Genomic DNA, 27,465 nt, shown 5'->3' with positions numbered 1-27,465 from the left:
TATAATTATAAAAAATAGGCGATAGGTAACACTTAGAGCGGTCACGGTGATTTTTAGTTACACACCGATGCAAACGCGATGCAAGCGTGATGCAATCGCTAATCGTTATACACGCGCGCGATTTGAAGCAGAGGTGCAAACGCGATGCAAGCGCGCGATTGCATCGCTACACTTGGTATTTATAGGCGAGTGCAATCGCACGTTTGCATCGATGCAATCGCGTGTTTGTATCGATGCAGTCGCGCGTTTGTATCGATGCAGTCGCGCATTTGTATCGATGCAATCGCCTATAAATCGCAAGTTGAGCGATGCAATCGCGCGTTTCACGAACGTGTGTTTGCATCGCTGTTAAAAGTCGCCGTATGTAACCACTCTTATATCTAAGTACAATTTACCTAAAGAATCCGCATAATGTATTGACGTACATATCCTCTTAAGTACTATGAAGTCAAACGATTATCACCGAATCAACTTCCCACTTGTTTCTGAGTCACTATGAGCAAGCAAGGGCGTATAAATTACATCCTTGTGATACAACTCTCCTTTTACCTTGAAATACCGCTTGCTCTATGTTTTTGCTACATTATATTGATTTTCTATTTGTTGTTGGTACTTATTTTTAGATTTTAAATTCTATTAATGTGCACATTGGTGAATCAGTTTTTATGCAATCATTACAAGAGTTACGCAGTAAAGGTTTGTGAGTAACTGCATGATGCAGTAATTGCAAGCTACTGAAGAACTTACATATGAATATTATTTGTAGTTCCACCTTATTATGTTAAGTAACAGATTCCTACAAAAGCTCGCAAGTCTCTCATAAAACTACTGCTATTAGGTGTAATGTTGGCCCCTGGGCATCGAGTATATAACCAGAAATAGAGACGAAATAAGGACCATCCATCCCTGGCAACTCATTATGCAAATGGGCCTTATGTCACTTTAAATATCAACTCTCGTTTGCACTGAAATCACAAATTAAAAAGCTGAAATAGTACAGCGCCAACAACTGACCTGTGTGTACGTCTCCCTATATTCCAAAAATATTATGTATTTATTGTAATAAAGATAATATCTCTAACTATGTGGGGCTGTTCCATTTAGTGGTGTGGGAAAAACATCTAATCACAAAACTAACAAAATCACATTTATATAATAATGTGTCATTTTTCAATTAACGTCCATTATAGCAAAGCTCAAGTTAAACTAGTCGATTTGAAGTAAAACAATTGACGACATTGACGAATTCGGGCTGGCCAATCGGAGCGCAATCGTCATCTTAATGATTTGGCAGAATAGGTTTCAAACAAATTAAATGACATTTCGTTGCTATTTCTGGTTATATACTCGATGCCCCTGGGACTTTGTAATTGTCATCGCAAATTATATGGGTAATTATAAGTTTTTAAAGTGAAATAGATAATCCGATGATATAAGTTAGACTTATAACAAAAGGTAGGTAGTAGCAGTAGAGCTCCTTGTGGAAAAGTTCGTCCAGGGAACCACCTACCACTACTGCCGCCTTACTTATTTGCCGCCAAGAAGTAACGACGGGACGAACAAGTCGCACGCCTGATGGTAAGCTACACGCCTGTCCATAACAATTGCAGTGTCCTCAGAGCTTTAAATCGCAAAGATCTGAGGGGCATTGCACTGCGCCCATCACCCTGAGGCATAAGTTGACATGTTCCATGTGCCTGTAATTTCACCAGTACCCTTACCATTCAAAACCGGAACACAGAAATACTGACATTACTGCCACGCAAAGACGTTCTATTCCCGGGCCGAGAGAATATTTGTAAGGCCTACATTTATATGTGTCTTGAGAGTTTGGGTGTACTTTGTGGTTGTGTATGTTGTGTCCATGGCACCCGTGATACAGGGTTTTCCTAGTGCGGGTTTATGAGTAACGGACATTATTTTTTTTGGCCTCCATCTCACCTGAAGGCATGAACACCTAAATTCACTCTCGTCTTGAAAAAGCCCCAGTATTTTTACCTCTTTAGGGGATTAATGTGAAAAAAATCCTTCTGATTCGGTGCTTGCAATAAAGGAACTTATAGTACAAAATGAAAAATTGTAGCTTCAACAGTTTCGGCGTTTATATGTTGAAATAAGCAGGTTCTGCGTAAAAATAAAATTAATTCACGAAAATATAATTTACTTTTTAATTACAAATCTACGAGTACGATTATAAATTTTGTTATTTTGATTTCTTTAATATAATCTTTGTTACAATCTTAGTAATGCCATAAGTATGTATGTGTCATTCCCTAAGGTTAGGGCCCGGTGACTTGTAGTAGGTACATACAGGTACCAGGTAATCGCCCAGTACACGCTGGAGGAGTACCCCGCGTGGGCCTCCGAGCGGAACACCCTGGTTGTCCGGATCGGGCGAGATTTCTCTCCGCCAGGCATAGTAGTGGCTGCGCTGGCGGATCAATCCATGTGAAGCGGTGATGCTCCAGAAGGAGGTCGCCGAGCGTGATCGGAAGAGGGCCGATCACGTTCTGCGGCGGCGTAACTTTGCGGCTGTGTGCGATCGGAGCGGTGGCTCAGCTCCGCACGTAGCTCCTCCTAGGTGCTTTTACGTAGGTACGTACCTACAAATGTTAAACCTTTAACAAGCAACGCCTTCATAATGCGTAATATGTCCTAAAATTACTAAGACCTTCATGTTCCTATTATTTGTACTTTGTAGAGAAATTACGAAATAAACATCATCCTAATTATTAGAAATAGGTATCTTTAAAGGTATGCGGGTAGGCAGCTAGTCATGAGATATATCGCACAATACTAGGTAGTAATAACAATAAGTAGAAGTACCTACTGGCAACTTGCATAGGGCAGCGTGGAGAACACCTACTCGTACCAAACAGTCGAACTTGTTCTTAATAATCCTATTCACTGGCATTCTTTGTATTTTACATTTAGATAGAGACGGATAAGACGACATCAAGGAAGGTACTCTACTCATTATAATTACCTGAGGTTATTTATACACAGTTATTACAGAAATATTTCCATAATAAATTGACTCAACAGGGCTCTCAAGGCTGGCAACAATTAGAAATTCCTCCTATGATGTCGCAGATGTACATGGGCGACGATGACCACCTCTCATCAAGTAGCTCGTCAGCTCGTTTGCCTCCTAATTAATATAAAATAATTTCAGTACAGAGTACAAAAAAAACCGACCTCAAAAGTTCGTGAAATTACATCTATTTGCCAAGTGTTATTGAAATCGGTTACCGGAACGCGAAACCGGAGTCATCCCCTAGTTTACCACCCTTAGTTGTGGAATATTTTCTTCAAATTTAAATGAAACTACTACTGAGGTACCTTCTTTACATAAAAAAAAAGAATCATCAAAATCGGTTCACAAATGCCGCCTCAGTTATCGCGTAACATACTTAAAAAAAAGAAACAATCGAATTGAGAACCTGCTTCTTCTTTTGAAGTCGAATAAAAATAGGTATACCAACAATGAATTTTACATATTCTTACATTTTATGGGTTACACTTAAGTTTGCTTTATAAATAAAAATAATACTTTTAGGTTTTTCTAATTGTGACTTAGAAAATGAAGTAAAAAAGAAAAATTAAGTAGGAAATATTTTCTACCCGTTGGGTACTTAAGTTCTTAGTGGCAAAAGACCGGATTCGAAGTTTGTATAAACTTAAATTGTATCTATCATCGTTTATAGTTATAATCACAGTAAGATAGGTATTAATATTAGTTTTAATAAAGGAAGTGTGCAAGGTCAGGATAAAGCGCATATCAGACATGAATAGACCGGACCTTGGGCACTATGCTTGATTGATATCATTTCAACGAGTCTTCGACTCTTGTAATTTATTTGTGACTACTTGAATTGCTGCTTTAAAACACATTTATAGTTTAATCGGTCAAGTTTTTTATAGTTTTTTTGGCAATGAAATTCTAAATTATATGCGTGTGCACTATTAAAATGAATGGCGGAATATATAACTGTTTTGTATTTTTAATCAATACAAAAGCTGACTGTAAACGCACCAAAGTATTAATATCTCAACTACTTTTAAAATAGAAACTTATTAATTTAAATAAAATGAAGTTGTTCACACAAATTACTATTTTGTTTCATACACAAATAATTAAAATGTCTTTAACAAGTTTCAATATTTCAGATTTTGTTGTCTTGGTGATTTCAAGATAATGGTGTCTGGTCAACGACCTTAAATTTCTCAAAGGTCATGTACTGGTAAATAATAAAACAAGTCTGTCTTTATTTTAATATTATTTATTGGAGCAAAATTGTGCAATGTCCTATGTGACATAGTCGTATCTTATAACATAACCTATTGTTGTAAATAGATAAAGGGCTTGAAATTTATAAGTGATTTTACGTAATTTGTTTGTTGTCATAGCATACCTACTTTATGTCGATGAAAAAGTACATGATACAAAGGACGTGTCGTCGTGACGTCGTTGTTGCATTGTTATGTTGTATACATATTGTATAAATGTGTGTGGAGGTATTATAATGTAATTGGGAACATATATCTACGCGGTCTGATCGACGATTGATGGATAAAAGGGTCATTTTCAAGCCTGCTCAGGGAAGGGTTTTATAAATAGAAAATATTGAAATAAATCTTTAAAAATTCGCATTTGTGAATTTTGAATGCACGAAGTGGAAATAAATATTATGAAGTTATATTAGTTTACTATAAATTATAGTAAATGTGAACAAAATCCAACAAAATGCTAGACCATCGAACGGGAAGGTAGAGGACACTAAATTTATCAATATGTACCTATTTATGCTATTGCAATCGAAATAAGGGATAAATTTTAATGTTCTGAGACCGACTCGGAATATTGCAGCGCGTTTCTCTCTGCGGTATTGATGATGGTGAAATTACAGGCACATGGGATTTGGGCAACTTATGTCTTAGGGTGACGGGCGCAGTTGCAGTACCCATATGATCTTTGCGATTTAAAGCTCTGAATGGCACTGCAAGTGTTATGGATAGGCGTGTCGCTTATCACCACGACTTGTTCGTTCCGTCACTGGGTATTATAATAAAGAAAAAAACGTAAGGTACCGTAACGGGAAGCGCCAGTATCCATCCGGAATCCACCAACATGCACCGGAATCCACAGACACGCGCCGGAATTCACCGGCGTATTCCGAGTCTGTCTGAAGGCGCCGGAGACGTTTCGACTTTGTTGTCGCTAGTGGAACGGAAGTAAATCCAAGCGACCGGCGGCATGTTGGCGGATGCTGGTGCATTCCAGCGGACTCTGCGGTACGCTGGCTATGGCGGGCTCTCGCTATATTGTAACGGACATCCTTCATCAGTGTGCGCTGACGGACATACTCTTCTATCTTCCCATGTCATCCGCCAGTTTGCACTGGCCCTTACTCATAATAGTTGCAAAGCAACTCAGAGCGTTAAATCGCAAAGATCTGCGGGAGATTGCCACTGCGCTCGTACAACACAGTAATGCTCAAATTTCTGTTGATGCCAGAAATAGATATGGTGGCATTAATTCCCTTACGAACTCGTTTAACCGTCAATATGAATTGAATCGGTAATTTATTTATTTATTTATTGCAAACAATGTTAGTACCTACGTGCATTACACAGGGAATTACTAAGTACAAACATACCCCGTTGGGGTGCAGCAAATGAATAGTAGATACTCTCCAATAATTAACAGAAACAGAACATAAACTAAAGGTTTTTAAAATAGACACATTTTATAAAATAATAATAACGCACACACTCAACATAGCCCCGCACTGGGGAAAGGGGAAACCATGTGTCGCGGGTGCCGTGGACACATAATCACAGACAACCAACAAATTACACCCAAACTCACGAAAGAAATAAATTTAGGCCATACAAATATTTCTACCGGCCCGGGAATCGAACCTGGGACTTTTGCGTGGCAGTCCGGCATGGTAACCGTTCGGCCAAAGAGGCAGTTAAACATATTGCGTCATGGAAGAGTTGAAGCGTTCATCACTTCCTTCCCATCATCTTATATGAGAGTGCATGAAGTTTCTCACACTTCTTCTTGAGTTGCCATCTCCTACCGGAGGTCGGCTATCATTAGGGCTATCTTATCTGTATTTTAGACAGCTGCACGGAACAAGGATCTTGTGCTTAGGTTGAACCATTTCCGGGGATTCGTAAACCACGAAGTACGCCTTCTTCCAGACGGTCGCTTTCCCTGTATCTTCCCTCGCATAATTAGTCGAAGTAGGTCGTATTTATCATTACGCATTATACGACCAAAGTACTGTGGTTTGCGTTTTTTGACAGTACTCAAGACCTCTAATTGTGTAGTAGTTTTTTATACTATTCACTACTAAACACTAGTTCGGAACACACTGAAAAAGTATCCTTTTTAAATACATGTGAGTAATCATCATTATCAACCTACTATACGCCCCACTACTGAGCATGGGTCTCTTCTAAGAAGAGACGAAGGGTCTCTTCTAAGAGAGAAGAAGCTTTATCATAGTCCGCCACGCTAAACCAATGTGGGTTAGCTACTGTACACGTTTTTTAAGAAATGTGAATCATTTTCGCAATATAAGCTCCCTGAGGATTACCCTTTACCGTTAATGTGAGGTATTACTGCTAAACATTAATAAATGTAAGTAATTTAGTAATGAAAATCATAGATACGCGTCACCATACTGCCATCCGTAACTAAATCGTGACTGGTGACAAAATAGTTTTTTGGGATATCATAAAAACTATAACCCCGTTTTCAGAATATTGAAATTGTTTAAAGATATTTCAGATATGCGTCGTTAGGGTAAGTTCCGATAAGTCGAACACGTTAACAAATTTTAATTGTTTTTAAAAGACAATTTTGTGCTCTACCTTTTCCTATTTAAAACGACTATTTGACCATTTGTCACTTATCCGCCTTTTAGTTAGTCGACGGCAGTATAGGGATCTGAATCTACGATCTCTCAGTTGAGAAACAACCGTTCTCGTACTATTATTTTTTTATATATCAAGTGACGGCATGAACAAGTCCTGCGCCTATTGGTAAGCTACACGCCTGTCCATTATAGTTGCAGTGCCACTCAGAGCTTTAAATCGCAAAGACCTGAGGGGCACTTCTTCTGCTTTGTCACCGCAAGACACAAGTTTTTTTTAAAGTTCGCAAGTCACACGCTTACCCTTCAAAACTGGAACGCAGTAATGTTCACATTACTTCTTAGAGGCAGAAATAGGTATGGAGGCTGTACTTCCCTGGACGAACTCTTTCACTAGGAGCTCTACTACTAATAAATGTATTATTCTATTTTTGGACTACTGCTGCTCTCGTAGGTGTAAACTTAAACATAAGTAATGAATGAGCAATTTCATACGCTTTCGATTTTTAATTTTGTTTATTAAACTTATGTTTAGAATAAAAATTACAAGTGAAATCTTATTTTTAGGTTCACAACATTACATACTCAAAAAGGCATCTATTAAAAGATACCAACAGACGTGTACACGAAGACACGACGCTAGCTTTACAAGTAACTTATTAAGCGAAAGTGGTGTAAGAGGAAGCGTTGGATTGGGTACAGGATAGGTACCTTTCATATGTAGTGCTCTTCAAGTATTACGCCATAACTCATAGCTTGTGATTTAACAATTTACTAATGTTTAGTTGTTATTGAAGATTCTATAGAATCGTGTCTTTCCCTCGTTATAGCATCTAATACAATTGTATGTTGTTTAAGAACCAGTCATCGAAGAGCCGTGATTTATTTTAACATCCTGTAAAAACATTTTTGTAGAAATAGATGCAAAAAAAATTCTCAGATCAACGTACATTTGTAAGTAGAGTGTAAGTTTACTATCCTTCGTTTGAGTTTTAATATTTCGAAATCTTTTTAGAATGGATCTTAGGTGATCTGTGATAGTGAGCGCTTTTATAATGGCAGATAGAGTATTTTGTAACTAGACTAGAATGGACTTGTATTCGAGTGCTTTAAATAGTAGCTAGGTATGCCGCGACCTTCTGCTTCCTAATTGAGGGAATTATCATGCTATTTTAATGTCAATATTAATATACGAGTGCCGACTTGTGTACAAGTTGAGGGTTATAAATTAGTTTTGGGTAGGTACTCGTTATGTTGTGGAATTTTAATAAATTTGTTTTCAAAAAGCAGTATCAGTGTCTAAACTGCATTAATGTTGAAAGTTATCAGTTTTTTCTTCTAGACACATCAATTATGGTCTTTAACACAAAGACACTTAGTGATGTTTATATTATGTCCAAAATAACAAATTACAATTATATTTTTTTTCTAAAAAAAACTACATTACAGAAAACATTTACTAGGAGTAGAGCTCCTTGTGAAAGAGTTCGTCCAGGGAAGTACTGCCACTTCACCTATTCCTGCCGCCAAAAGTGAACATTACTGCGTTCCGGTTTAGAAATGTAAGGGTGCTGGTGAAATTACAGGCACATGGGACTTGTCATTTATGTATCAGAGTGACGACCTAACATCATTGTGATTAAAAGCTCCATAAGTATCACGTTTTTTGAAGATACTTTAAGTAATATATGTATATACTTGCGTATATATATACGTGCGTTCGCACCTCTGCGTTTTTTGGAATATAAGTATGTGCGTAATTTGATTCCAAATTTACCTTGAGTTTTTTAGTGAACGACAACGTCGTTATGAAACCTGTACGTCGAAGAAGGTTCACAACACTCAGAAACGTGAGACGTTTCCAACCCGCATTTGATGGCCTACATCCTCGCCAGAGAGGAGGTCCGTGCCCAGCAGTGGGACGTTTAATGGATAGTCCTTGACTTAGTGAAATCAATAAAGCAAATTAATTAAGTTATCTACATTGTGTTATTCGTCAATTCTACAATTTCTAAGTGATATTTAATTTGCATAACTGTCAAATTTAGCGACTGGACGTTCAGATACAACCTTCAAAGGAGTCTATCTGCTGCGACTTTATATAACTACACGCAATATTAATCGATAAATAATTGCCTTTAGGCCGGTTTGATTTGGTTTTTGCACTTCGCACGTAATAACGGAATTTAAATATTTGTGGGGCAGAATTTGACCTTAGATGTAAATTTTAAATTTTAAATTTTACCTAATTGTACAGTCGATGAAATATGTATAATTAAGTACCTACTAAACTCTGACGAAAAAAGTATTTATTAAATTCATTGACTTACAATTATGTGGACGTCGGGTCCGCGCTAAAAAGTGTCCGCACTTGTAAGGCGCTAAAATCGTATACAGAGCGCCAAACTCCGCTTTAGTCTTCATTTGTTCGACTGACAGCGCGATACTGCGATGACATTACGATTTAAATTTCGAATAGGTAGACTTGGGACATTTTTTTCGTGGTTTTTGTATTAGACCCGTCGTCCATTTATTTGTAAGTCAATGATTAAATTTATAAATCTGCTAGATAATTGCACCAATTACCTGGCTTCTAAGGCGCGTTCAAATTAGACATTTGTAGAAGTCTGATGAGTGATTGACGAATTATATGAAAAGTTATAAATGCACTGCAGACGTGCGACTGTAATGCATCTAATTTGACCGCGCCCTCATATGTACCAGATTGACAAAAGGTTCGGTTCTCATTCTCTCAAGTGCTGTGCCACCGAGATTGTCACATTTTTTTTAAAAGCCACGCACTAGGGAAACCTTGTGTCGCGGGTGCCATGGACACACACATAGACCATCACAAATTACACCCAAATTCACGAGAGAAATAAATGTAGGTTATACAAATTTCTCCCGGCCCGGGTTCGATTACCCGGGATTTCTATGTGTACATTTCTACATGGTAACCGTTCGTTACCATGCTGATCTGCAACGTAAGAAGTCCCTTAAACATAAAACTTTTTGTTAAATACTGAAAGAGACCTTTAGGGCTTGCACGATAGGGCGCGACTTGCGCAAGAGCGACAAGAAGCGCGAGATACTGCTATTCTCGCATAGAGATCTCACGTTTTATATCGCTCTCGCGTAAGTCGCGTTCAGCTCATTGAAGGAAGACTTATTATTCTTTCACATTAATAAGATATTTCTGTATAAGTAACTAACCTAACCTATTCGCTTCCCACTGACTGAGCAAAAGGTTCATCTTTTCTATGGTAAAAAAATACTTACAGTTTACCAGTCTTGTTCAATGCTGGTTAGGAGCTTCACATGTTTTCTAAGATTGCTTTTTATCCCTGACATGAGGCTTTCTAGCCGAGGATCTTTTCTCTCAAATGTATAAACATACATATATATGTTTAATTATAAAGGTATAGGTATATGTAAGGTAGCTTCAGTATTGCATACATTAGTTATATTATTTATAGATACAAGCATATGTAGATAAATATATTAGTGTATGTACCTATCGTAAATTTAAAGACTCTGTATTTACCAATAACCGTATTCAATACAACTAAAAAATTAAAAAAAAAATGACAAATAGATGTGGTAAATTGCGCCCATAGATTTTTTTATAGAAATATTTTATCTCTCTAGCGAATCGTTGTATGTAGTGACATACAATATGAGTTCATATTAGGGCTAATTTTCTTCTATTAAATATTTGCTCAAAAAATTTTGGTTTTTGTTAAATCTTACAAACGACATATTTTTGTTCAAAATAAGAATATTTGGGCCCTATGACAGTAAAGTGTATTGTACTTATTTACTATTTATGTTTAATACAAGTAATGAATTTTTAATCTTAAGACCTTAAAAGAATTATTCCGATTACATATTTCAATCACAGCAAGTAGGAAATACATACATATTGTCCTTGTTATGTACTGGAATGTGTCGCCCAAACTAACTATTATTGTTGTATCTTACAGAAAAAATATTGAATGTAACAATAATTTCTTATTTACAATGTAGTTAATCCGGAAATTGTATTTTTAATAGGCCAGAGCCAATCCTTAATGTGATCGTTGGTTTATAATTTCTGAATGCGATTGAAATTCAATAATCAATTTAAACACTCAGAAAATACGTACGCAGATAGGTTATAAGAAGAACAATGATAAAAGCGCTTCGTCTATGTTTCACTTTCATTGCCAATTTAGCAACGTTTCACAGGCACTAATACATATTAACAAAAGAATAATTAAGTAGAGTCTAAAAAGCTTTGTTTCCTTTGATGGTTGATCCATTCATCCTTACAAGCACCTATAATTTGCGCATAATGAGGACGCAAGCATAAGTAGATTCCAAGGCTTATGTGTCCTATGCCAAACGGAACAAACGAAATCGAAAGGCTATCTCTAAAGTCAACGCGTAGGTTAAGTTACCTATGACGCTAGCTCGCCTTGGCAATGAAAGAGAATTGGACAGTATGGACGGTAGTTAAAAAGTATAAAAACCGGAGCAGTCATTGTCGGAATTATTCAGTTGCCAACCTTAGCACCACCAACATGTACGCCAAGGTGTGTTTCTTGAACCAGCGTCATTTTTTATTCATAAGTAAAGTCATCTCAATTACGTACAGTTTTCTATTGATCAACTTGCCTGAATGGATTTTGATTTTCATCAGAGTAATATATAATAATAAAAGATATCTCACTGTGTTGAAATAGTTCAGTACTTAAATCTGTAGATAGATTGATATGATAAAGTCGACATACCTATAGTGAAATGTCAAGTTCTTAAAGTGTAATATTAGAATTTTAATTTTTGCAGTTGATCGTCGCTCTTTGCGCCTTGAGTGCTGCTCACGCTGGCGGTCTCTATGGAGCCGCTCCTTTGGCGTACAGTAGCCACGCATATGCTGCGCCAGCCGTAGTCACCAAGACCATCGCCCCTGCTGTCACTTCCTACTCTTCTTACTCCACCCAAACCGCTCACGCGGCTCCTGTGGCGACTTACGCCGCTGCACCAGTGGCTGCCTATGCCGCTGCTCCCGTGGCTGCCTACGCCGCTGCTCCTGTGGCTGCGTACGCTGCGACTCCCTATGTTGCTAAGAGTTATGCCGCGCCTGCCGTCGCTGCCTACGCTGCTCCCGCTGTCGTGACCAAGACTATCGCCCCTGCCGTGTCTTCTTATTCGTCCTACTCCACTTCCACTTCTCACGGCTCTCCTGTCACCTACGCGGCTGCTCCTATCGTGGCCAAGACCTACGCCGCACCTGCTGTCGCTGCCTATTCTGCGCCTGCAGTCGCTGCGTACGCCGCGCCCGCTGTAGCCACCTACGCCGCTGCCCCCGTAATTGCCAAGACCTACGCTGCCCCCGCCGTGACTTCCTACTCTTCTTACTCGACTCAAACTGCTCACGCATCTCCCGTCGCGACTTACGCAGCTGCTGCTCCCTTGGTCGCTAAGTCCTACGCCCCTGTGGCCACTTATGCCGCTCCGGCCTATACCTCTTACGCTGCTCCCCTGGTGGCTAAGAGCTATGCCGCTCCCGTGACCGCATATGCAGCGGCTGCTCCCATCCTGAAGTCCGCTGTGGCGTATTCTGCTCCCGCTAACTATGGTTGGTAAACTGAATCAACGAATACGTTATTGTAAATATATAGACAATATATAAAATAAATGACTTGCCATACAAATAAAACTTATGTATAAATCTTCTTGGCGTTTTTCTTTCTTTTATTAAGTTATAAGTACAATACGAAACACAACAATGAAATAAATTTTAAATATGTGGTGAAACGTGAAAACAAACCTAACCAAAATAGCTTGGTTACACGTACACATAAATTGCTTGAATAGGGGAGAAGGAGGCACATTTGCACAGGGGCAACTTAGAACAAATGCGCTTACGCACAGTCAGTTTGACAGAAAATGTAGTAGCATTTATGTTTACAATAAAGGCACAACCGAGCCCCTCACCCGCCAGTGGCAACGGTCAGTGTGCGCGCGCCAGAGGTCGTGTTGAGTCTCCGCGTCGAAAAGTAAACATTCTCAAATATAGTTGTAAGGATATTACTGAAAGAATATATACGTACATAATGTTGAGTTGAACTTTGCTTGTCGTATGGATTGTTTTATTGCTAAAATATGAAACCTACAGTTTGCAATCACCGAGTGTTTTTAAGCATGAAAAATATTTGTTATTTTGTGGAGTACCTACCCATTGGGACAGATTTAAACAAATCAAAGGTGTGCTTTGAACACGTCTGGAGGTTCTGATTAGCTTCCTCTGCTAAAATTTTTATGAGAAGAGCTTTTTATTTTTTTTAGTTATTTATATTCCGTTTTGTACTATAATAATACAAATATTTGTATATATAAGCATACAAATACAAAATTATTTATTTTCTCTAAATTTCTTTAAATTTTCTTCTTTCTTTAAATTGTCTAGTTATTCTTGTTTATTTCGCTCACTTATAACTTTTATATTTGTGTATAAATATTATACGACATCACATACGTTACTCAGATCCCAAAGTAAGTAACTAAAGCACTTGAGTTACACTTATTTGTGTTTCCTAAGTACAAACACCCAGACGTCATGTAACTCGGTGTGCAAGCCATTCGACTGCGGAGGGTTTCAGATGTATAATTACGGGCAGTTTGATTAATCGGATATTATTGATACGGACCGGTCTCTATGAGTTAATTTGATCATTCAAGAGCATCAGCCTAAGTGATAAATTTATTACTTTGGTATGGTTTATTATTCATACTGATAGCAAAAATTATCAAATCAAACATCAAATCGCCCGTAACTTGCACATTTGAGACGTACATACGTAACAGTATGCCTTATTTGGAATGATAAAATCCAAAAGCCACCTGAAGGTTAAGCTAGTTAATAATCTAACATCTAAAATCAATAATGGGCATAGATGTCCATATCGAACAGTCAAGACGAATAAAAACGAAAATTAGAGCGATACAAATAAATTATAATAAATAACATTTAAATTAGAAACAGTAAAACTTCATTTAAGTTTTATTGTTTGTTATAGTTATTAATACAAAGATCGAACGAAAAAAAGATACTTTCGATCTGACCGGACTCGAACCTGAGTCTGTATGCCAAATGAGGGATACCGCTCTACCAACTAAGCTACAAATTAATCGAGCCAGAACACCAAACGAATTTCTCTGAAAGAAGTGAGAAGATTGTCATCATTCAAGATGACGACATAAACCGCATTGACAAGACAAATAAAATTAACAACATGGTGAATATGGTAAAAAAAAAAGCTGTGGAAAGGATCTTTCTGTTTCAACTATGGATACTAACACGCAGCAGATGAAGATGGAGAAACTTTCACAATACTTGCTAACTATATGTGTGCATGTATTGTGCATTTATTTTCTTTATTTAGCATGTCTGAAGAACAAAAAGAAAAATTGCATCAATTTTATGTTTAAACATTTGCTATTCAGTTCACATAACCAGTGTACCTACAACGGTCTATTGAAAGTACGAGTATGTTGTGAAATAGGTACACTACATATAAGTGTGCCTTTAAACATGTTTTTAAAAGTATGTATAGTATTGTCTGACAGTTGTATGTTGTAAATACGCGCTTAGGAGGGATGTAATTATGATAACTATGACCGCGACCGAATTTGGCGCTAACGATGAACAATGTACCAATAAATTCTGCTATAAGGCGGAAACTATGCAGAAAATTTTAATGGCTATAAAAATATAGGCGACTGTTTTATTAAGAACCAGCAATGTCAGCGATATACATAGTAGTAGCAGTAGGCCTTCTTATGAAAGAGTTCGTTTAGGAAAGTACTGCTACCTTACCTGTTTCTGCCGTCAAGCATGCGTTCCAGTTTTGAAGGGTAAGGGTGCTGGTGAAATTGCAGGCACATGAAACTTTCAACTTATGTCTCAGGGTGACGGGCGCAGTGGCAGTATTCCTCAAATCTTTGCGATTTAAAGTCCTGAGTGGCACTGCTATAGACAGGCGTGTCGTTTATCACCAGGTGCACCACTTGTTCGTCCCGCACTTGTAACATAAATAAAACAAACATAACTATTTGCTGTCGATTCCTAACTTGCATCGGCAACAACTGAGGTCGCTCGATCGACATACTCGTATCGTCTAACAGATACCGAAGTAAACAAACAAATAAACTTAAGTAAAAACACGACTTAAGTAAATATAATTTTAAGAGTTTAACTGTTCAAACTTCTTACGTGTGTAAAATTGGAGCGTATTAAGTTATTAACGCTTAACGCTAAATTACAAATATGTACACTTGCTACATTGTCATCTATAAAGAATGGTTGTTTGCTCCAATTAAGGACCATGAAGGTTTCTTTAATATTCATAGCACTACACTACTAAAGTGCTTAATTTACATCCAAGGTGTTTGTTAGTTGATGAGATAATCTGTTTAGGTAATATTGGTCTAACCTAGGAGAGCTAACTTGCAAATGTTTTACTAGATCAATTCAATGATATTGTTACAGTTTTAAAGGTGAAAAGAAAACAATCATCTTTGGGCAGTTGCTTATAAATCCTATACTCAATGACACAAATGTTATTTTTGTATGTTTGTTATGTAAAGTAGGTTCCACGGAGCCTCTTTTGAGTATTCGATACCAGTTTGTTCACGCCAGTATAAAAGCGAATGCAAATGTCCTAAAAATTATTCTGTCATCAATATAGACGGGTAAAACATGTACGGCAAGGTACAAAAATAAAAATTAATGTCATTTACCTCATTCACTATTTTTTTCACTAAAAACTGCATATTGAAGATAAAGAAAGTAATTGATTACAGAATAAAGTAAATATTGTTTACAGTTACTGGCAATCCTGTGGGTCGCGGGAATCGCATCTGCTAGCAATGGTCTGGCGCCAGACGGCAAGCAGGGAGTTGCTGCTACCATTGTTTCTTCTACACCAAACATCCTAAAGACGGCTCATGTTCCTGTGACACCTACTTCTGTTGGTGCCCCAATAGTCATTGCCTACTCTCCAGCCGTAGCTACTGTGACTTCTACCCCACCGATTTCCACCGTGACTGCTGCCCCTATCGTGACTAAAACAGTGCGTGCCCCTTACACTGCACCTGATACAAATAGCATCGTTTTGCCAGAAAGCAAGACATACTCGCCTCCAATTGTTGCCGACCCTGTTGTTACTAAGTTCGCTCCATCTTTTTCTTATCAGTTGTTTACTACTCACTCCGTGTCCGGTCCTGTTGTTGCTCAAAGACTCAACGCACCCACAGTAATTTATAACCATGCAACTGATTCACCGTCTCTTACTAGGGCATACCTTTCTCCCGTCACTCAGGACAATAAAACTCCACATGTTACCGTTTACGTCGTCGAACCTGCACGAGTGAAGTCTGTAGCTCCAGCATATTCTTATCAGAACTTTTATCAAGTTATCCCTGCGAAGAAAACTGTAGTAGCTCCTATTGTAGCAGCTAAAACTGTTTCTGCTCCATTAGTGAGCACTTACGCTGCTCCTGTAGTTAGCGCTCCCGTAGCAGCTGCTAAAACTGTTACAACGTATACAGCACCTGCTACTCCCATTAGACTCACTGCTAACACCATTGAGGCGCCAGAAGCGACTTATGCGGCTGGTCCCGGTGTAGCTACATATTCTGCATCTGCTCCGGCTCCAGTGCAGTACGTTTCCACTGTTCCGGTACGATACGCTGCCGCTGCCCCCGTGCAGTATGCCAGTTACGCAGTCTCCGCTCCCGCTCTAGAAGCACCTGTTGTAACTTCTTATACCGCGGATCCTGCTGACAGCTATACTGCTGACCCTGCCACTTGCATTACTGCTCCCGGTATAACTTATGCAGCTCCTTTGAGTGGTGCATCTTATGTCTCTGATTCCGGCGTACCTTATTCCGCTGGTCACACTAGTTTGTCATATTCGGCTATTCCCGGGGTAACTTACTCGGTTATTCCGGCTGGTTACAATACTGCTCCTGCTGTAAGTGCCTATGGAGTAGAAACTCCTGAGCTTACCCATGCCAATGTCCCATGGACATTCAACGCTGCCGCTCCTGCCTACGGTTATGTCAACTATGGAGCTGAATACCCTTTTAAGAAGTAACCAAAACAAATCATTTTTAAGACTTACTGATAAATGTACTACTGATTTTTACGAATTATGTTTGTATGTAAAAAACGAAAACGTTACTCAATAAAACTTTTTTCGAATTTAATAAAACTTGTTCGTTTTTAAGTTTAGCCATTTAAAACAAAAAACAAAATTATGTCGCAAAAGTACTAGTATAAAAACGTGAGTAGATTCTTAATCTATTATTATGATATAAAACCGAAAAGATCTTTAGGAATTTGTTTTTATTTATTGGCGTGAGGCGAAAATATTATAACTATTAATAAAATTAAGCAAATAAACCCTATATGAAACACTTTCTTTGTGTTTCTATGTTTTATTATTAATGTATGGAGCATAACTATTCTTTTTTTAGATTTGTGTGCACTTATAAAAATGTTATGTAGGGACTTGTACCAAGTCCTAAAGAAATGTTTAATGATACTTTTCAATGTTGTATGCAATTATTATTTTATCAAATTTAAATATTTTTTATGATAATGAATACAGAGATCGAACACACAGAAAAAATATTCGTCGACCCAGTGAGACTTGACCCACGACCATGCTGCACCGTAGCATTGCTCTAACCATCCGAGTGTTCGATCTTTGTATTCATAATCATGTGTGTGCCAATGGAACCCGACACAGGGTTTCCCTAGAGCGGGATTATGTTGAGTAGGTGCGTTATTATTATTTTTATTATTACTGAAAATATACTGACAGTAATGAGATATACATTATATTATATTTAATTTTTAAAAAGATGACATAGTATAAGGCCGGCTCTGCGCTTAACGCTCCGCTATCATGTGAACCAGCACTATAAAAAATCCTATCATGAAGCTAGCATATAATGAAGCTGCAATTGAGTCCCTAGCGCGGAGACTATGGAATCACAGAATATGTCAAATCAAATTTGATACACGCGATAAGAGAAGAACGCATACGATAAAGTGGACAACATTGTCTACATCTACGTTAGTTTTACTAACGGGAGCAAAAAATGTTTTACGATTATGTAGGTCAATGAAATAGGTGACTAATAAAAACTAATAAACTGCCTCCGTGACCGAACGGTTACCGTGCCGAAGTGCCACGCAGCGGTCCCGGATGTGATTCCCGAGCCGGGAGAAACATTTGTACCTATGGTCTACATTTATTTCTCTCGTGAGTTTGGGTGTAAATTGTGGTTGTTTATTTGTGTGTCCATGGCAACCGCGATGCAGGGTTTCCCTTGTGCGGGGGTATGAGTGTGTGTTATTAATAATAATAATAACTTATTATTATATTTTGGATATCTATTTTAGATTCTCGCTTCTCCCAAGAATTAAAATATAATTTTGAATTTTTATATGGGGAGGCCGTATACCCCTGCAATGGCATAGTCGGGGTCAGAGACTCAGGTTCATGAACCTGTGAACAATACGTGCCGTATCGTGCAGGACAGGATGCAGAAGGCGGCATTTGTGATGGCCACAACCCACATGTCGGTGATCTAGTGCGCCAGGTCGAGATATTTCTGGCATTTCTCGGTTTCGGCTTATAGATTTTAGTTTCTAGTTTCTAATTTCTAGTTTCTAGTTTTAGTTCCGTTTTAGTCCACGAGTCCGTACTTCAGGGCAAGCTCTTGGTGTAGCATTTTGCCTGTCTGGTTGTGTCTTTATTATTATTATATTATAAAAATCTCTAGCTAGTGGTGAACCTGATTGTAGTCACCGGGCGTCATCTAGGAAGTAAATTGTGCGTGACAGTCCGACATGGTAACCGTTCGGCCACAGAGGCAGTTCGTATTTAGATTTTACAATTTAGAATTTAACGGTAAAAGCAATATCATTGACGAACACGTACGCGAAAAAGTAGTGATTCCGGATGAGCATCCTGAGCTACACCATAAGGCATCAATATCAATGATCAGACGTACAACCACAAATGACAACCCGTCGATATATATTGCGTAGGTGAGAACCGGCGCCCACAGACGAGATGGCTCGGCTGAAGATTTTTAAATGACGAAAGGTAATAAGTATACCTTAAAGTTATGGTTTTATTCTTGAAATTTCAACGATAATGCTAGTGTCGGCGGAGTAAAGCACATACCTGCTTACCTGACTAAGTCAAAAACCCACATCATTCATTGCATCTACCGAGTGTAATTTATTTGTTTCTTCATTAATTTGTAACTTAAATACTAGTGGAGTCCAACATTATAAATAACACAAAAAATTATATTAAAAAATGTAGCACTTTCTTTACGGGTGCCGTTCGTAATATATAACAATAAATGACGTATTTTTAACCGACTTCAAAAAGGAGGAGGTTCTCAATTCGACTATATGTTCTTTTTTTTTTTGTATGTATGTTACGCGATAACTCCGGTATTTGTGAACCGATTTTCATGATTCTTTTTTGTTGGAAAGGGGGTATTTCCATAGTGGTCCCATTTTATTTTGAAGAAAATCATCCACCTCAAAGGGTGGCTGTTCACGCATGAAGATTCATTTTTATAAATAGCGCCTAACTTTAATTTAGGAGCAATTACTTTTAGCAATTACTTAGTTGATTTTGCTATTTCTCCAATTCAAGGCATTTTTCTCTCGATATACTTTGAGTAGTTTCGTAGTGAGAACCTATTTTTATTATCTCCGGTATCAAGTCCTGTATAGTGGCGAACTACCCCTAGTAGAAACGCCATATTTCAATGAAACTTAGCAAATAGACGTGATTCCACGTACTTTTGAGGTCGGTTTTTTTAGTACTCTGTACTGAGATTATTAGTCGTTATAACGCTCAACAGATATAATTAATTTATGGTATACAGACATTTGACATATTCTTGCATGATATAAAGGTCACTGGGTATAATAGACGATTGATATAACAACTTTCAATCTAATATACCGATAGCATAATGTTTATTTTATATAAACGCTTCAGATGTAACATTCACTGAGTATAATGTATTATAAATATATATCAAATGTTGTTATACAAAGAGAAAAAGATTACCTATTTGTTGTTAATTATTATATTATCTTCTATTACACACCTTTTTTATTTATGTACTTTAGTTTGCCGACTCCAGTAGTCGTAGCTACAAAACCAAAGCTGCGGCATGCTTGATACCGAGAATCCTCTTGGGAATGCTTCGGCAATCTTCGGGATGTTTCTAGCTAGACTGATCTCTAAAGAGGCCAGACACGAGCACTATATCGGGACGGAATTCTTCAGCATCAGAAATAGGCACGGCCCCGGGTTCTAACCCAGGCGCTTTGTTAAAGCCGGGTTTAAATTGGATCAAAACCCATTAACACCAGAAATCGAGAGCAACAACTATTTACAACTGAATATTGGCTGTAAAGCGAGTTTTGTTCAAATGTAATGATATTATTACCAAATGTTTATAGCTTTCTGATATAGACTCGAGTCGATTGAAAAACGCATTGCAATAAATCAATAAAAAAAATCCTTAGATCTCTACGCACCTGAATCTTCATAAAAATCTAAACGTAACGTGCACCCTAATATTGAGAATTCACAGGATTGCAAGGTTGGTATTGTGTGGAGTTGCCTCTTCTTCGTCCAAAAAATATTTTTTACATCGAAATTTGTAATTAGTATGGAGTTACTTATACAAATTTAAAAATGGGTTAAAACCCGGTTTGGGTAAAAACTCGGTTAAAACCCGGTTTGGGTAAATACTCGATTAAAACCCGGTTTGGGTAAAAACTCGGTTAAAATCCGAGCAGGTGGATTGAGTTTTAATTCATCTCTGTTCAGCACGCTTATGGACGCCGCATCATATGTAGGGATACCGCGGGATTGCCATCAGTGTGCGCTTGCACATAGAGACGCCGAAGGATCCCCTGCCGAACCATCCTATTATTGGTTGCTAGGCCTAAGACCCAAACAACCTTGGCAGTATATATTCATGTATTGTTTGTGATACAATACAAAGCTCCGTATTTTGTATATTTTTCTACATTTTACTAAATTGCATATAATATGGGTAAATATATCAAGCAAGGGTTAATCAAATTTTCAAGAATGTATATTTATTACTGTCTTGATACAGAGTAGAGTACTGCCTTGACATTGTGACAGAAAGCGCTCGCGGGTGAATAAGCAAATTTGATGTCAATACCAGTTCATCGCATCGATATAAAAGCGACTGCTATTGCTCTTGTTATTATTCCGACACATACCGATCAACAAACAACATGTACGCGAAGGTATAAAATTGCAATCTTTTATTACCAAATGTATAGAAATGCTGCCATATGGTGGGCTTGTTATGTTGTTAAATTCTTCAAACAATCTATTTTGAGTGTTTTTATGTAAATGTTTTAATAGAACTTCTATTTTTTTCATTTACAGCTAGTAGTGGTCCTTTGTGCTGCGGGAATCGCCTCCGCCGGCAATCTCCTGCACGCTGCCGCTCCTGTGGCGTACAGTGCTCCAGTTTCTGCAGTTTCCTACTCAACCCAAACGGCACACGTGGCTCCCGCGGTCGCGACGTATGCGGCTGCCCCTGTTGTGGCTAAGACCTACGCCGCTCCTGCCGTGGCATCCTACGCTGCCCCTGCCGTGGCATCCTACGCTGCCCCTGCCGTGGCATCCTACGCTACTCCCGCCGTGGCTACTTATGCTGCCGCTCCTGCCGTACAAACATACGCTGCTCCTGCCGTACACACATACGCCGCTGCCCCAGTCGTCGCCAAGACTGTCGCTCCTGCGTACTCTTATCAGTCTGTTCAGCGCTCCACTCCAGTGGCTTACGCTGCTCCAGTAGTCGCTAAGACCTACGCTGCACCCGCCGTGGCCACCTACAGTGCTCCTGTCGTCGCTAAGACCCTTGCTCCTGCTGTGTCTTACTCATCGTACGCTCACGCCGCGCCTGTAGCTTACGCTGCGGCTCCTGCCGTGCAGACTTACGCCGCCGCCCCTATAGCCACATACTCTGCTGCCCCTGTTGCGGCTAAGACCTACGTCGCTCCTGTCGCGACTTACGCCGCCGCCCCTGTGGCCACTTACTCCGCTGCCCCTTCCTTGGTAAAATCGGCCGTCACATACTCCGCTCCCGCCGTCTCTCACGTCTCGTACTCCGGCCTGGGGGCTAGCTACGGCTGGTAAACCAAAGTTCCACAACCTTATTTATTGAATAATTGACATCGGTACAATGTAATGTAAATAATGAAACAAAGTCATCAACATATATTAATATAATGTATTTTCTGCATTTTATTTTCCCCTCAATTATTAAGATCGCTATAAATAAGTATAGTTTGATGCTGAAAAACAATAACTTGTCAACATGTGGTCTGTGTTGTCAACCAATATGATCATAGTTTCGCGAAAATGGCACCTAAATATTTTGTCGTTGTTTTTTATAGTTTGTTCTAAAATTTTCTACTTATTTAAAATGAAAACTTTTGTTTTTGTCGTCTCATTAATGATGAATTGTTGTAATTTATTACTATAATTTCCCAACAACAAAGCATTACACCAAAAGTTTTCGTTTTACAAGTATATCTTAGAGCAAACTATATTACTCATTTGTTTTTTTAAACACATTCCAATCAAATTACACCACAGTCACTATAAACATCGGATAGCCTTCCACCTGAAGAAACTAATTCTTAATAACATTTAGTTTACAAATAATGAACTAAAGAAAATATCTAACCCAAAGTTCCCAATCACACCCATACCTCACTTAAACTAAGATCCTTCCCGTTTTACTCGTAATAAATTATCACTGTATTGCACAAGGGCGCCTGGAGATACATTGCTTTTTGTCGCTGTAAGAATACCGTTTTCGTGTGTATCTCAACTAAGCAATGGGAGTAAGATGCTGAATAGACTGAAAAGACTACACTGGAGTGATGGCTTTATTGTAGACGTCGGATGCAGTAGAACGTCGGATACAGCGAATGTTTCTACAGCAAGTTTTCGAGCAGTTGCATAGGTAGCAGCGGCAGGAGTGCCGTAGATTTTAGACACAACAGAACCAGTGGCTTATGCAGCGATCTCAGGAACTAAGTGCGCTAGGAGTAGGAGACCGCAGGTACGATGTGTGTAAAGGAACGGCAGCTACTACCATCTGAATGTAACAGGAAAGGAAACTATGGAATCCTAGTAATTCATATCTTAGCAGAAACCGCAGAACCCGTGAATATATCGTAATCAAATCTGATTACATTGTAAGAAGAGTACATGCAGGACAGTGAACAATGATGACCGAGGTTACTTTTGCAAAGAGTCAATCCACACCTTGGTATACCTTCAGCACATCAGCGTAAGTTTGGAATTCGATATTTAATGAGGAAACAATATCTATCATTAACGAACGTGAGAAAATTAGTGGCCCTAGATGACGGTTCCGGACAAGACCATCAAGACCACCAATGAGAGTTCACACTTAAAGCCACTCATGGCAACCAATTATTTAGATCTATTGCGTAATGTCGCAAAACAATATATTGCCTGTGATTTTTCTACCCTATACTAAATATTGAAGTTTTTCTTAAAATTGTTCCTAAGTATTATTAGTAGACACACTGACCTACCAATGAGTAATATACTAAGTTAATTATAGATATAAAGAAGTTTCGCGCACGCCTTGTTATCGTCGACACAGATTACCTGACGTATGTACCAGGTATCCAGTGATAAGTTTTATTACGAGTTGGGCTAAAGGGAAATTGTATACTCAGAAATCACGTAAAACATTTGTAAGAAACTTTCTGAAATCAATCGCTTTGTGCGATATACTCGTATAGACAGTGTGAGTGATCATTTGTAAGGAAAATTCACTGCTCGTTTTGCAAATTACAAAAGTTAGTTACGTATATATTATATATTTATCTTTACGTCTCCGTGTTACCGTATTAACCGACTTCAAAAAAAGGAGGAGATTCTCAATTCGACTGTATGTTTTTGTATGTATGTTACGCGATTACTCCGGCATTTGTGAACCGATTTCGATGATTCTGTTTTGTTAGAAAGAGGGTTTCTCAGTATTGGTCCCATTTAAATTTGAAGAAAATATTTCATCTCTAAGGGTCGCAACTAGGGGTAGAATCCGATTTCGCGCACTTTCCGGTAACTAATTTCAATAAAACTTGACAAATACTTAGATATAGGAAATGAAACTATTTTTCCGGATTTAAATCGCGTATATTTGTTTTTCAAACAAACTGACGTCTCGGGCCCTTCACGTAGTTGACTCAGCTGGTACAGTCTTCAATCAGTTATGTCTAATATTGATGCAAACCACCCTATTTTTTCACTATAGTTACAATAGTTATTAATTAAATACCTTATTTTTAATTTTACAAAGAAAACATTCCAGTTTACGCTACATTACATTTTACAAATTATTTTATTGAATGAATTTTTATTAAGTTCAATTTATTATTATCATTCAATAAAAAAATATAATAAATATACGCGATTTAAATCCGGAAAAATAGTTTCATTTCCTATGTGTAACAATCGCGAAAACCTAAGAACTCGACAACCGGTTTTTTTTACAAAAAAGTTAAAATTATTATTAATATTAACACGTACCTAAATATTTAGGTAAACAAAAAAAACAATGTCTATATCTGAAGGAGTGATAATATATTATCATCAGGCGCACGACTTGTTCATCCCGTCGTCGCTTGATATTATAAAAAAATAAATTTTTATTTGATTAGACAACCAAAAACACAGAAATCAAAGAGGTATATCAGTGGCATAGGAGATGGAGGTCCATAGTCGCTGCCTACGCTAGCGTCACAATGGCGTGATATGGTGTATGTAGTCATTACAGTGTATTTTTTGTGCCTTAAGAAAAACAAACCATTACAAACAACGGAAGTTTTTCAGGACGTACATTGATAACAATAAAAACGTATATGTACATTTTAATTATTGTTTTAAAATGACACCGCAATTTCATATTAGAACGAATTTCACAATTTTTTCTAAAACGTTCTCTGTCCTATGTGTTATTTAAGCCGCCTGTGCTCAATTGATACAAAAAGTCGAAGAAGAAATTGATTTCATTAAATGGATCGATACTAGGTCATGCTATCGGATTCCTAATTAATAGTTGTAGTGAACTTGGCTTATTTATTTCTAACATTGTTTGTGTGTAGTTTTTAAATATTTACAATTGTATGTGTAGGGACCTACTCCAGTATGAATAAATCGAGCCATTACCGCCGATTTAGTGTAAGCGACAAAAAACAAATTTTACAGGAGAGTGTTTTTTTCAAATAGTTCTACATATAAGTGTAATATTTTGTCTAAATTAAATTTTAATATAATAATAATGAATTACACAACCGATTGTGTTACAGCTAAAATTTTTTTTAAGCATTGGATATTAAGCTTTTTTTGGCACTTACGTTATTTTTGCTATCTCTATCTAAAGAATTTTGAGGCTTTCGGGCATTTAAGATAACGCTTATGATTAAAAAATACGACAATTGTTCCAATTCCAGAATAAGTCTGCGCCATCCGCCCTCCTGCAGACATGCCCGGGCAACTACCGCTACGCCACATGTAGCTACCAATTGAGATCTATTGCGCGTGTAAGACTCACACCATCTTAGCAGTGATTCACAACATATTGCCTGTGATTTTTGAACAAAGATCCTTATTTTGGATATTTTTCTACACTATACTAAATTTATTTTAAAATTATTATCAAAAGTAATTATCAGAATACTAAATGAATTATCGACATACAAAAATTTCGGTCACGACTTGCTACCTACGATAGTGATTATATGTGCCTGCAGTGAGACAATTATAATATCATTGTGTGCCTGTGACAAATTTTATTACGAGTTGGGCTAAAGAGAAATCGTACGCAGAAAACATAATGTTTTGTAAGATTTAAAAAAATATACAAATTCAAATAGCAATATGAGGCCTATAATCAGGGTGAATGACTATTTATTTATAAGGAGAATTCATTGCTCTTTTATTACATAAATTATTTACTTAGATACATATCTTAAAATTATGTTATAATATGACATGACCATTGTTACGTTAGGCACGTATCTCTTCTGAGCAGAGACTTCACGTCCTTAGCTGTCCTCGTCATGTATCTTGGATTAATATAATCCGACCAGTACTAATTACATGTCTGCATTAATTTGTATAATTATATAAGGCTAGTTTTCTTCAAAGTTTTAAGAATGCATATTAGTTACTGTCTTCGTACTGAATAGAGCTTCGCCTTGACATTGTAACAGAAACCGCCTGTGGGTGAGTGAGCAAATTCGATGTCAATACCAGTTCGTCGCTTCGATATAAAAGCGACCGTGATTGTTCTTGTGATTATTCCAACATATACCAACTAACAAACAACATGTACGGAAAGGTATAGACCGCAATATTTTATTAGTAAATACAGAATGAAACTATTTATGGTGGGCCTATTTCTACCTATGAAGCTACAATTTTTCAGGTGGTCCATTGTGTGTGTTCCTACGTAAGTGCTTTAAATAGAACTTCCCTGTTTTTAATTTACAGCTAGTAGTTGTCCTGTGCGCCGTGGGAATCGCCTCCGCCGGCAACCTCCTGCACGCAGCCGCTCCAGTGGCATACAGTGCTCCAGTTTCTGCAGTTTCCTACTCAACCCAAACGGCACACGTGGCTCCCGCGGTCGCGACATACGCGGCTGCCCCAGTTGTGGCTAAAACCTACGCCGCTCCAGCCGTGGCATCCTACGCTGCTCCCGCCGTGGCTACTTATGCTGCCGCTCCTGCCGTACAAACATACGCTGCTCCTGCCGTACAAACATACGCTGCTCCTGCCGTACACACATACGCCGCTGCCCCAGTCGTTGCCAAGACTGTCGCTCCTGCGTACTCTTATCAGTCTGTTCAGCGCTCTACTCCAGTGGCTTACGCTGCTCCAGTAGTCGCTAAGACCTACGCTGCGCCTGCTGTTGCCACCTACAGTGCTCCTGTCGTCGCTAAGACCCTCGCACCTGCCGTGTCTTACTCGTCGTATGCTCACGCCGCGCCTGTAGCTTACGCTGCGGCACCTGCCGTGCCGACCTATGCCGCCTCCCCTGTGGCCACATACTCCGCTGCCCCTGTTTTGGCTAAAACCTACGCTGCTCCTGCCGTGGCGACCTATGCTGCCGCTCCTGCAGTACACACATACGCCGCACCCGCCGTCCAGGCCTATGCCGCTGCTCCCGTTGTGACTAAGACCTACGCCGCCCCTGTCGCCACATACGCCGCTCCTGCCGTCTCTCACGTCTCGTACTCCGGCCTAGGAGCTAGCTACGGCTGGTAAATCAACGTTCTACACCCTTATTTATTTAATAATAGATAACTGTACAATGAAATTGTAAATAATGAAACTAAGTCAACATAAATAAAAAAATATGTAATAAATTGTCTGCGTATTTT

The 27,465-nt window shown here is 38.4% G+C and overlaps 2 protein-coding genes across 2 annotated transcripts; both read left to right on the top strand.

The window, feature by feature from the left end:
- The first annotated feature begins 11,429 nt into the window (after positions 1-11,429).
- LOC113229453 (ice-structuring glycoprotein-like) lies at positions 11,430-22,220 on the top strand. The gene is made up of 5 exons (XM_026463048.1): positions 11,430-11,464; positions 11,718-12,355; positions 15,945-15,949; positions 16,389-16,435; positions 21,584-22,220. The coding sequence occupies exons 1-5, from the start codon at positions 11,453-11,455 to the stop codon at positions 22,169-22,171; spliced, it is 1,290 nt and encodes a 429-aa protein (XP_026318833.1). The 5' UTR covers positions 11,430-11,452; the 3' UTR covers positions 22,172-22,220.
- A 1,051-nt stretch (positions 22,221-23,271) lies between these two features.
- LOC113229764 (cuticle protein 16.5-like) lies at positions 23,272-27,465 on the top strand. Its single transcript, XM_026463446.1, has 3 exons — positions 23,272-23,336; positions 26,296-26,308; positions 26,576-27,465. The coding sequence occupies exons 1-3, from the start codon at positions 23,272-23,274 to the stop codon at positions 27,347-27,349; spliced, it is 852 nt and encodes a 283-aa protein (XP_026319231.1). The 3' UTR covers positions 27,350-27,465.

The sequence above is a fragment of the Hyposmocoma kahamanoa genome, unplaced genomic scaffold, assembly GCF_003589595.1.
Source record: "Hyposmocoma kahamanoa isolate Upper Pololo Valley unplaced genomic scaffold, ASM358959v1 62, whole genome shotgun sequence".
Taxonomy (NCBI): Eukaryota; Metazoa; Arthropoda; class Insecta; order Lepidoptera; family Cosmopterigidae; genus Hyposmocoma; species Hyposmocoma kahamanoa.
Note: the sequence above shows the minus strand (reverse complement) of the source record. Positions and strands in the feature narration are given on the sequence as shown.

Coding starts and splice junctions, on each gene's coding strand:
- LOC113229453 (XM_026463048.1), top strand. Junction 16,436..21,583: donor TGAGCACTTACGCTGCTCCT/GTAGTTAGCGCT, acceptor GTTGTGGCTAAG/ACCTACGCCGCTCCTGCCGT.
- LOC113229764 (XM_026463446.1), top strand. CDS start 23,272: ATGATGACCGAGGTTACTTTTGCAAAGAGTCAATCCACACCTTGGTAT.